The sequence below is a fragment of the Nelusetta ayraudi genome, unplaced genomic scaffold (assembly GCF_046127955.1).
Source record: "Nelusetta ayraudi isolate G7.1 ecotype Tasmania unplaced genomic scaffold, CSIRO-AGI_Nayr_v1 ptg000004l, whole genome shotgun sequence".
In the NCBI taxonomy this organism is placed as follows: Eukaryota; Metazoa; Chordata; class Actinopteri; order Tetraodontiformes; family Monacanthidae; genus Nelusetta; species Nelusetta ayraudi.
The window spans coordinates 5161258-5173327 of record NW_027466054.1 but is presented as its reverse complement, the minus strand read 5'-3'; the positions used below and the strand labels follow the sequence as shown (position 1 = coordinate 5173327).

Genomic DNA, 12070 nt, shown 5'->3' with positions numbered 1-12070 from the left:
TGTCTCTCACACATGCGCGCACACACAGACACACAGGAAACACCTGGTCGATGCAAGCTCACCACCACAGAAACTCAGTGACATATTGACATGCTGTATCTCCATGAGCAGCACCCAGAAGAAAATTGGTAAAACGGAGAACATTGCCAGTAACATTTAAATGGTTTGCAATGTTGTTGCACTAATACAATGTGAGTGTGTTTTACCCATGAAAAACGACATAGACTTACACAAAGTGCAACAATTTCAAAACCTGGCCCTATGGTGGAATTGTTCAATAGAAACAGTTCAGTTGACTGGCTTCTCCTTTATCCTCTCCAGTTCATTTGTGTTCCAGCAGCTGGAACACTCCTGGACTCAGACATAGTTCTTGCTATAGTTAGTGGATACAGGATGAATGTTGAGACATAGGCCCCCTTCTATTTTAATAGACAATGCTTTGACAAACGGAGCTCGACTATCTTCACTACTACAGGCACTGACTTAAGACGCACCAAGAAATATTCAAAAGCTGTAGATCTAAAAAGACGCACTGCCCTCCTTGATAACGCTACAGGCATTACTTTTTATAAATTTAAAACTAGTTTTGTCATTTGTAAAAAATAATTGAAGAAATTGATTGTAATGGAATAGAAACCAAGAAAAATACATGGTTTTGGTATTTCCCCAAATGCTGTGAAATAGCAACAATGTCAAAAGAGCAAGTTTTCACTGCACAAAGCTTGAGAATGTTGGACAAAAAAAACCATAACTCTACCATGTCTGAATAACTCCTTGACAGTGAAATAGATACACGTCATCAATGGAAAGACATTGTCTTTGTACTGCTGACTAATGTTCCAGTAGTCAGGAAGTTTCTAATAAATGTCATCTTTCTGCCTTTCACTCAGGTGGTCTTTCACTGAAGGCCACTGAAGTGAAGGATGGAAAGATCTCCAACCACCCCACAGATTTGACACCTTCATGTTAAAAGGCTATAACATCGTACCAGATCTGTGTGTTCGTTCCCATAAAGTACAGTTGCAGTAAAGTTGCTTACATACTGGATGACCTGGGCGTTGCTAAAAGAGTGTCAATGTATGTGACTGACACGTGTCATTCGCTGTGTAATGCAGTATGTTTCAGTGTGTGTGTGTGTGTGTGTGTGTGTGTGTGTGTTGTACAGCACCTTGTGATCATGTACACAAGGGCTGCAGGCGTTATATTTCGCCTAAAGTCTGTGTGCTATGTGATACTGCAGCCTACCTGTGTACCTGTATAAGTGAGCGATAGCGCCAGGTCGTGTTCCAGAGCAGTGCTCACACACACAGACACACACACACAGACACACACACACAGACAAAGTAACTGAGGAGAACTACAACTAACAGCTAGTGAAGTATTCAGAGCTTCAGACAGGATGTAAGATTTTGAGACCTTTTTTTGTGGTCTCCCCTCGCTTTGCCTCTGCATGGGCTCGATGCAGATCAGAACAGAATGACGCTCTGGTTCCGATAATCCCGGCGAATACTCTAAATAATTGATCCCACAGCAGTGACGGGTTGAAAATGAGGAAGGCAGTATTGATGGTTTGGATCAGCCTCTTGGTGCAAGGTCAGTTTGTTTTGTATCTGTACACATATTTGGCGTGTTTTCCAAAGCTTACACTTTTGTTTTCTGCTCTCCTGTTGCTTCTGTCCCTCAGTGTCTCACTGTGCTCAGGGTCACTATGCCCGCAAACTTCTGAACGACCTGATGGAGGACTACTCCAACGCCCTGAGACCTGTCGAAGACACAGACGAAGCCTTAAATGTCTCCCTCCAGATCACACTGTCACAGATCAAAGACATGGTGAGTAGACAAAGTCAAAACATAAATTAACAATTACCAAATTTAAAACCATGAACACATCATGTAACCATATTTTTTCTAGTTGATTAATATTTACTTACAGCTCAATAAATATATTTTTTTTAACTACTTAGACTTGGTTAATTTTAGGTTCCATTATGGCAAAACGAAGCCCACATCTTCAAAAACAAAACAGCTGATTCTTCTGCTCACAGTGACTTCGTCTACTGCAACTTCTCAAAACATATCGAGTGTTGTTCTTTTTAACACATTGTTGTCACCTTTGTGTGACACTGCTCTACTTCACAAGTGTGTGAGAGAGAGCTCGGCTTTCCCACTAATTCGTTTGAAAATACTTCCTTGTTCTTATGAGTCCTTACTAGCAGCTCTGATACAGTTTTCATTTGAACACATTTCTATAAGAGCTTTCACTTCATCCCTATGTAGTGTTGCCAACTTTCATTCCAAAAAATAAAGGATGCCTCCCGCAGTGCTCGGGGCCATGGCCATCACAGGCCAGTGCCTCGCCAGTAGTACTAAATCATAACTTAAAATAGGGTTTCAAAAAAGAATATGGTTCACATAGTTTGAAGTTCTTTGTTCCCAATAGACTTTATAAATAAGCTGAATGTTTAAATTGTATTGAAATCTTTTAACATATTTTTACACAACAATCAATAAAGTGCAGGATGGATGGCTTTCACAAAGCAAATGAATAAATAAAGCTGAAAAGAACACGCGATCCTGATTCATAGCCCATGCTACAATAGCGATGTAGCCAGTATGCAGTTCTTATGAATGGTTTGGGCAATGATATTGCCTGCAGCTACATAGATTACGGTTTTGAATGCAAACTCTATAGAAATGAACGTGAGTTTGCATCGAAAATAAATTTTTCAAAACAACTCAGAAATACGGGACAAACCCCGTCCCGTATCCATTCAAAATGGGACGCACAATTTCATTGTCAAATACAGGACTACTGTATTTTATTTTAAGGAAAGGTTGGCAACTCTGTACCCTATGCCACATCCGACCATGAACTATTTCTTGAGGCTACAAAACTCACTCGCATTTGTTAAGGTTGCTTTTACCCACAATACACTGTGTCGTAGTTCGCTTCCTGCTTTTGGTTCTGAAAGTGCAGGACCGACTTTGTGAGCAAACAAACTAAAGTTAATCAGGGCTGACAGTGCCCATGAGATACCAAGACTAACTGTGGGAAAACAATACTTAGGAATTTGGGTACTAAAACTTTATTTGTTATGATTTCAGTTTCACTTCTGTCTGCAACACACTGCAAAACAGTGACAGAGAGTTTTCTTCATGGTAATTTCAAAACTGTAACGTTGGTTTACTTATAAAACAGTGTTTGATTCAACCAAAACATTCATTAGAATAAGAGTTAAATTGACAAGGATTTAGATTTATAATAGACCTGCTGATATTTTTCGACAGTGAAATGACCAGTCAGTTAAACTGAAATTATAACAGAACCACATTAACAAGCTATTTTTGTTTTCTACTTGAATTATCTTATTGCAATTCCTTAATGCCCTTTTGAATACTTTTGCTCTCTAGTTCTACTCGTACACATTGAGTAGTTTCAAGAGATGGATAAAGTAATTCTGATTCTAATTATAAATTAGACACCCAGTGTATTTACGTCTTGCTACCTGTCTACTTGAATGACATACATTTGTTTTTCTTTCAACACTCAGTTTCATGAAAGTTTTGTGAACACTTCTCTGACACTGTGAGCTCATGTCCCAAGAGCCAAACTGTGACAAAGCACATGGAGAGCATCTTCTATTTCCTTTCATTCATAGCTCTACATGGGGGCTTTATGTCCCGATAGATTGAGTTAAGTAATGAAGCCTCACTATTGTAAATACTGATATCATTATTATCATGTGTTCCATGTGTGTGAATGTGTGCAGGATGAGAGGAACCAGGTGTTGACCACATATCTGTGGATCAGACAGGTGTGGTACGATGCGTACCTGAAGTGGGATAAGGAAGAATATGACAACCTGGAGATGATAAACATCCCCAGCGACCTGGTTTGGAAACCAGACATTGTCCTCTACAACAAGTCAGTGATAGGACGCAGAGCAAAAAAGTCTATGTGGACAAAGTCTTTCATAGTCTTCCTGAAATGGAGCAGTTACTGCATAAAAGGGTTATACATGTTTTATTTTAATGCAGAGCGGACGAGGAGTCTGCCGGTGATTCCAGTACCAATGTGAAGCTGCGTTACAACGGGGAGATCGTATGGGACTCGCCTGCAATCACTAAGAGCACGTGCGTGGTGGACGTCTCCTACTTCCCTTTTGACTGGCAGCAGTGCAACCTTACCTTCGGCTCATGGACCTACAATGGCAACCAGGTATGTCAAAGCAGGAGAATGAACGAGAGTATCCTAGTATCCCAGCAGTCATGGCTGAATAACTCCGAAAAGGGTTGACTCATGCACTGCACTGTTGCAATTGACCTAAGAAACCTTCTTTCAACCTGATGCTGGTATTTAAATTCTAACCAACCGTGCTGTGTTCTGATAATTGTTACCACGAATAAAAACATCCACTGATGCACTTTTTTTATTGCATACATTGTGCACAATGTAGGCTACAGAGGGTTTTTAACTCACTCTGGTCTTGATTAGATTCTTTATTATTTACATTATTTATATTTATTATTTATCATTTATTATTTATCATTGGTAGTTGACAAGCTAAATTGAAAAAAACAACCATCTGGTGACTTGAAGTCAGAAGAATCTGGTGCTTAATGCTCTGAGGCTGGTGGAGCTGGTTGTGGATTTCAGTAAGAACGTATCCACCCCTCTGCATGACTGGGCTAACACAGTGGAATCCTTCTGATTTATCAGTGGGATGACAACCAGGACTTCACGTGGGAGCTGAACAGCAGCTCTATCATCAAATAGATGAAAGTGCTGTGGAGGATGAACTTTCTTCTGGAAGCTGAAAAATTTGCCAATCGATCTATGATGCCAATCGCCATCATAGAGTCCATTATCACCTCCTCATTTACCATCTGCTATGCTGCTGCAACCATTTGGGACAGGGCAAACTGTAGCATAGCATTCTGCATGTATAAAATGTGATAAATATGTGATGGATAAAATACTACAACCTGCCAGTCTTCTCTCTGACTTAACACTGCTGTCCAACACCACATGGCTTAAAACAACATTGGGGTTCTTCTGACTGCTTTGTAATTTTTTGTCTATGTTTTTTTTTTTTTTATTAATGTTTTTGTTGCATAGGTGGACATAAATCTGGGAATGGACAGCGGAGACCTGTCTGACTTTGTGGAGAACGTAGAGTGGGAGTGTCACGGCATGCCGGCAGTTAAAAACGTAAAGCTGTATGGCTGCTGCTCCGACCCGTACACTGAAATAACCTACACCCTGCTGCTGAAGCGTCGCTCCTCCTTCTACATTTTCAACCTGCTCCTGCCTTGCTTCCTCATCTCCTTCCTGGCCCCACTGGGTTTCTACCTGCCAGCCGACTCAGGAGAGAAGGTTTCCCTGGGGGTGACAGTGCTGCTGGCACTCACAGTGTTCCAGTTGTTGGTGGCTGAGAGCATGCCTCCGGCAGAAAGCATGCCCTACATAGGTACGTTGGCATTTGGCTTTACTTGAACAATGAAAAGATTACAGATTTTACATTAAAAACGTTTTTAGAATCTTCATCCTGGTCTTGTGGAGACTCGGACACAAAATTATCTGTGGATGTTGATGTCACAATGGCAAGAATTCCAGAACTGTGCAAATAAGTTAAGAGCCAAGACATGAAAGTGTCTGAATATGTTTTCTCCTAGTTCTCAGTCGTCTCCTTTGTCCTTCTGTATAGGCAAGTACTACATAGCCACCATGACCATGATCACAGCCTCCACCTCTCTCACCATCTTCATTATGAACATTCATTTCTGCGGGGCTGAAGCCAAGCCAGTACCTCACTGGGCCAAGGTGCTCATCATTGACTATATGTCCAAAATATTCTTTGTATATGAGGTGGGGGAGAACTGCACTACGCCAGAGAGTGACAGGACCCCGCTGTACCCTGACGAGCCTCTAATGGATAATTCTCCGTACCTGGATGACACACACAAGTACAGCAATGGCCATGGGATACATCATCACAACAAAAACCAGGCCAACGGCAACGCCAACCACAACAACCACGCATCTAGGACGCATCAGGGAACATCCACACGGCAGTACCACCATATCAGGAGGGACGAGCTGGACTACCAGGCGCCTGCGCCCCGCCCAACGAACCTGCAGCACTTGAATGGAGGCCTGAAGGAGCCGCTGCTCTACCCCTCAGAGAAACTTCAAGTCCCAGCATGCCCCTGCTGCTGCCCCAGCGTCCAACACAATCAGGTGCTGTCTTCCTTTTACTTCACCTCCATGCCGTTCTCATCAACAAATTCTCAGCTTCACTTAACCTGGGTCAGTCTGTTCCTCAGGTGGTGAAGAATGTCCAGTTCATCGCCAACTGCTTCCGCGAGCAGAGAGCCACGTGCGTCAAGGCAGCAGAGTGGAAGAAAGTGGCCAAGGTGATGGATAGGTTCTTCATGTGGATCTTCTTCATCATGGTCTTCCTCATGAGCATTCTCATCATCGCGAAGGCATCTTGATGTTTTGTCCTCCTGCTGTGATGGTATAGCATTGTTTCTTTATTGCTGGACCTTTTATGAGTTGCCTCATTTTTACCTCAGTGTAGCAGTGCACAAATCAAAACTGTAAGACAATGTGGGTGGTGCGTCAGCATTGTGTGTTGCTTGTGTATGTGTTTTTTTTTTAAATTGTATTTATGAGGACAAAATGCACTGAAGTGGCTGATTGCAGTTCACTGCAGTCGCCCTTTTAGTTTCTATCAGGTGTACTTGCGTGTGTGACCATGCAGTGGAGTGGTAAGACAATCTAGGTCTCGCCTTGAACATGCATGGACTCTGTATTATTGATGAGCTGACAGCCAGACACCCAACCATAGGCATTACGTTACTTACAATATGTTGTAGGCATTCAGGTGATGCTGTTGTCCAGACTCTTAACACACAATAAAAGCAAATGCTTTAAAAATAGCTCAATGTGTCTTTCAATCATGGCATGCCAGTCCCAGCAAGCTACAAATGCATTTGACTGAAGGAAATGTTTACACTTAGCCACACTTCAATTTTTTAATATCCACTGTTTTAACACTGTATTTCCATTCCTATTAAAAATTAAGTTAAGTGCATTAGCATTCACTTAGTAGAATAACTGTGGATGCAATTGTGCTCTTTGTTGACTTAAGTTCAACTTGTTAGGCCCGCTGTTGAACGTAGATGAACTGAAGGTGGTCACCGTTTGAATTGTGGAACAACTCTAGATTGTGCTCACATGATACTACCTTCTGCCAATTTCTGTTTTGTCTGTGGATATAAAATACATTTTTCATCTAATTAAGTACACATCTTTAAAACGAACTTGCTTTAAATATTTTGTTAGACAACTGAATACGTCACACAGTGTGTGTGCCATACAGATAACTGTTAATCACTTTGTTGTTTTTAAAACTCACATGCAGCTCATAATGCAGATCAGCAGGGAGAAGTCAAATAGCTTTGTTTAATTACAACCTCCACAATGGATTTAGGTGAGAGACTGCAAAGACAAAAAACTGCAATGTTTTTCATTAAACAGGCCTCGTGTATTACTTTGCTGTTATGTAACTCTGATGATGTAATGTGTTGCAAAATGCAAACATAGCTACAGACAATACATTGATCTATTTCATGCTTAAGAAGATTATCTGAATAAATATGTAACGGTGCACTATTGTTCTCATTATTTTTTAAAGTAGGACCTAATATTTGATTCTAATCAAAAGTGCGGTAAGAGAATAAAATGCAGAGTACGAGAGCAGGCGGATGGAAAAGCACATGATTGATTGTGCCGGGTCAAAAGATTTCTAGTTTATTGACTGTGGCTGCCGGAAAACCACTCATGTCACTTTTAAGATAAAGACTATGTCAAAACACAAGTTTGTCAAGAGATATTGAAAATTATTTTAATTGTTTTATTTCACACACTTGTGCTAATAGGTCAAAAATAAGAAAAAAATGATTAAATTACTTATGAAAAAGTGCAGGGAGCGGAGGGTGGGGGAAGTGCTGATTCTGATGCATTTCACAATACAAAAGGAAACAATATTCCACAAATTAAGGAATAGGAAATGCATTAATCTGTGGTGGTTTGGTGAAACATTTTTGGATGAACTACCCCTTTGTTCACTCTAATTTATCCCCAGACTATTCCCGTCTTAGCCTGTTTCCTGTTTTCAGTGGACCATGACCGCTGGGTTGGAGTTTGTTCTGGGATAAGATATGCTCACCAGAGACAGACTATTGGAGACCACTTTTCTCAGACTGATCTGTAAACAAGGTGATAGTAACGATTTAGAGTTCAGAGGCTTTGATCATTTCTCAGAACACACCCATCATGTTGAGACTTAAATAGCCCTATACTGCCTCCCTCTCTTCCTAATATAGGGTGAAAGGTGACCTGAACATGTCATCCTCCAACAAACAACTTCCCTTTGTGACTACAGGTAGGGTTCTATTGGGGTCTTTTCTCATCAAATGGCTTTTTAAAAAAGTAATAATCTCTCTCTCCAATCTTTTTCTCTTAATTCAGGCAAAAAGCCGTCCTTTTCCTCTGAAATTAGGTTGGTTTTGCTGGGGAAAACCAGCAGTGGAAAAAGCTCCACTGCCAACACCATCCTGGGCCGCAAAGCCTTTGAGACAAGGGCCAATGGTTCTCATGTCACGCCACGTTGTCGCAGGGTGAATGGAGAATTCCGTGGACGGAACCTGACACTTCTGAACACTATGGGTCTTCTGGACGCCCAGCCGGATCCACAAGAGGTGCGCAAAGAACTGAGAAGGAGCGTTAGCCTCCTTTACCCGGGACCCCATGCTTTCCTCCTGGTTATTCAAATCGGGAGGTTCACTCAAGAGGACAAAGAGGTGGTGCGGCAGATCAAATTAGCAATGGGGCCCCACGCTTTAAGATTTTCTGTGGTGCTTTTCACCCACGGAGATCTTCTGGAAGAGGACGACTCGGTGAAGCAGTGTATGCTCGACAAATGCACAGATCTAGCTCAACTAGTAGACGCATGTGAGGGCAGGTACTGCATCTTCAATAACAAGAGCCCTAAAAGCAGAGATCAAGTGTCGGAGCTTATCTCGCTGGTAGATCATTTGATACAAGGAAATGGAGGCACTTGTTACAGCATCCGCATGTTGCAGAAAGCGGAGGACGATCTTGCGGGAGAGCAGCAGGAGGATTGTAGACCGATTGGTGAAAAGGAGGACCTGGCAAAAAAGCAACTAGAGGCTGAAATTAAAGAATCTTACGAAAAACAGTTGGGGCTAGTGATGCAACAAAGCCGGAAGGACATTGAGGAGCTGCGGAGAAACTATGAGTTGGAAAAGGCTAAAGTGGAGAGCCTGGCAAGACAACGCGAGGAGAACTTCAGGCAAATGCTGGAAGAGAACGACGAGGTGGAAAAGGAGAGGAGAATACAAGAGATGGTGAGAATGATGGAGATACTCAGGGAGGAAGAGGACAAAAGACAAGCTCTCCAAGAAAAGCTGGACAAAGTGACTAAAATGCTGGAGGAGCAGGTTGTGCACGAGGACCAAATAAGGAGAATAATGGAGGAGAGGAACCAACAGGATAAAGTGGAAAATGAAAAGAGGGAGAGGGAAAGGGACATTCAGCAAATGCAGAGGGAGCAGGCGATCAGGCAGAGGGAGGAACGGAAGAGAGAAGCTCTGCAGATGGAGCTGGAGAAGCTCAGCCACAGCCTAGAGGAGCAGAGTTGGGTGGAGGAAGAGAGAAGGAAGCTCCTGGAGAACTTGCTCAGGCAGGAGAGAGAGGAGAACCACCGGGAGAGAGCCATACAGCTGGAGAACATAAGAACGGAGAAGAGAAGAACCACGGCCCTCCAGCAGGAGCTCAAGCAGGTCAGGATGAAAATAGAGCAGCAAAAAACAAGTGAGGAAAAACTCATGAGGCAGCTGGAGCCTCGCAGGGAGAGGTGTGACAAAAGAATGCGTGTGTCAAAATCAGAGTGTGACAGACAGTATTCGATGGCAAGCAACAAGATCGTCATGAAGGGGTCTGCAGGGAGACAGAGCACCCTAAAAACTGTGGCGGGGTACGTGCAGGAAATGGGACTGATGGGCCTAAATGCAGCTTTGGAGAAAGTTGGAGCTGCCTGCAGTATACAATAACACCTCTACTCTGTTTATTCCAAATAAATAGGAAATAGTAAAAATATGCTTATGTAACTATTTGTTTTAGAAGCACAACCACAACGAAAATCATTAGTACAATTTGTATGACACAATATGTTGTGATTTTTATTTTTTACTTATTACCAAATTAATGATGAGATTTGATTATTATCTCATAGTCAAATGAAACAAAGGGTCTTTCTGAAGCATTTTCATTTCAACAAATGGACTTAATACCAGCGTGTCCTCAATCAGCAAATGCACCAAAATAACACAAACTCTCAAAAATGGAGGAGATAATCTGATTATCTTCTCCCTGCACTCTGCTTGTGGATGGCTGTCAGTGCCCGTCATCCAAATCTGTTTTCAAACAATGTGTTGTCATGAATAAAGTTCAAATGATGCTCCAGTGATGTAGTGATGGTTCACCATCCTTCTGTCATGATTCATCTTCAGCTGTGCCATCTGGTTCTGTTCCCACATAGAGTATGGCTTTATCCACAGCAGCAGAATGTCCCAAGTGTGTGTGTGTGTGTGTGTGTGTGTGTGTGTGTGTGTGTGTGTGTGTGTGTGTGTGTGTATTTTAGATAAAAGTGCTCTGTCACAGAAAGATGTCACATTAATAATGCTCTAAGTAAAGGGAATGAAAAATGTTTTTGAGGGAGAACACATATATCGTATTTAGGGTTAAACAAAAAAATAATCCCAAAGCTGAGAACAAAGTGCTCTGTATCTTAGTTTAGCATAATGACTTTCAAATGCAGTAAAAATACCTTTAATCCATTATTTACCAGTACTAATTCAGCGTCACTGACAGTGTTGTGAATAGAGACTATAGAGCCTTAAAACCCCAGATATGTTGGAAAAGAAAATCCTCTGCACACTGACAGGTCCGCATTTACTTAATCTTTATTCTCCGTGAACAACGCGATTCGCATACTGTGTCATCAGGTTCGCATTGACAAGTGAGCATTCACAGGTGTGCTTAAATGCTTGATGGCCCGTATTTGTAAATGCTTTTTCATGCCACAAATATGTAACATAACGCATATATCAATTAGATTAAAAACAGTCCGATTAGTTAATTTTTCAAAACATTTCTATCATCCCTGTACATGAATTAGGGTCCGGAATTAAAGATCAACAACACACAACAATGAGCAAACAACTACACACTGATAGTAAATAATGTGCCTCCAGGCTTGACCCAGTATGGTAATAGTAAATACGTCTATGTATAAAAATATGATAATAGTCAATACCTTTATTAATACCTTGTACTGTGAGATACAACTTCTCAGCAGTTTTGACTATATTAAAGGGCAAAGTTACGTGGGGGGTTATGAGGATGTGTTCTGTTATGACATTATCCTCTGAAGAGTGTGCTAACTGGATCGATGGGAATTCAAGATGAGTGATTTAATCCATGTCAGGGTGTTTTCAGGTGCTTCCTCTCTGACCCAGATAACCTGTTTTCATAAGAACTGTACGAGAGCAGCCCTTAACCCAAGGGAGGACTTAAAAGACAGAGAGCTACAAAGTGCCAACTACATGTGCACACACTCTCTGATTGTCAGTTGAATCTGTGTAGTTGAAAATTTTTCCTTTTATAGTTATCCACACAGGATATAGAGGATCACATTGCAACCACTGACTAGAAGCAAACTGTTGAAAAAAACTGATTTTTTTTTTTTTTGTTTAATCCTGTTGAGGAATTTAGAAAAATACAGCAGAGAGCGTTAAGTAGGACACTAATCTATGATGTCAAAATGAAGTTTAAGGCCCGATGCATAACATTTGGCATCTACAGGTCGGAAAATATACTGCAAACAATGTTATTTTGATTTGTGTATTCTAATTTATTATATTCTATTCTATTACCACCTATGATAAATCAAACTTAACCTGGACCAAACTGGTCAAA

General features: G+C 41.4%; 2 protein-coding genes across 2 annotated transcripts; both read left to right on the top strand.

Moving 5' to 3' along the window:
- Window positions 1-1308: 1308 nt before the first annotated feature.
- chrna9a (cholinergic receptor, nicotinic, alpha 9a) lies at window positions 1309-6945 on the top strand. Its single transcript, XM_076030241.1, has 7 exons — window positions 1309-1593; window positions 1685-1830; window positions 3771-3925; window positions 4039-4219; window positions 5120-5471; window positions 5709-6241; window positions 6328-6945. Exons 1-7 carry the CDS (start codon window positions 1548-1550, stop codon window positions 6496-6498), a joined length of 1584 nt encoding a protein of 527 aa, XP_075886356.1. The 5' UTR covers window positions 1309-1547; the 3' UTR covers window positions 6499-6945.
- Window positions 6946-8368: 1423 nt separating this feature from the next.
- Window positions 8369-10559, top strand: LOC142890902 (uncharacterized). The gene is made up of 2 exons (XM_076030230.1): window positions 8369-8453; window positions 8540-10559. Exons 1-2 carry the CDS (start codon window positions 8414-8416, stop codon window positions 10141-10143), a joined length of 1644 nt encoding a protein of 547 aa, XP_075886345.1. The 5' UTR covers window positions 8369-8413; the 3' UTR covers window positions 10144-10559.
- The last annotated feature ends 1511 nt before the right edge of the window (window positions 10560-12070 follow it).

What these genes read in the sequence shown, in the direction of transcription:
- chrna9a (XM_076030241.1), top strand. Translation starts at nt 1,548, where the DNA reads ATGAGGAAGGCAGTATTGATGGTTTGGATCAGCCTCTTGGTGCAAG. An exon ending in TGTCACAGATCAAAGACATG is followed by an intron (nt 1,831 to 3,770) that starts GTGAGTAGACAA and finishes GAATGTGTGCAG; the next exon opens with GATGAGAGGAACCAGGTGTT. An exon ending in AGAAAGCATGCCCTACATAG is followed by an intron (nt 5,472 to 5,708) that starts GTACGTTGGCAT and finishes CCTTCTGTATAG; the next exon opens with GCAAGTACTACATAGCCACC.
- LOC142890902 (XM_076030230.1), top strand. Translation starts at nt 8,414, where the DNA reads ATGTCATCCTCCAACAAACAACTTCCCTTTGTGACTACAG. An exon ending in ACTTCCCTTTGTGACTACAG is followed by an intron (nt 8,454 to 8,539) that starts GTAGGGTTCTAT and finishes CTCTTAATTCAG; the next exon opens with GCAAAAAGCCGTCCTTTTCC.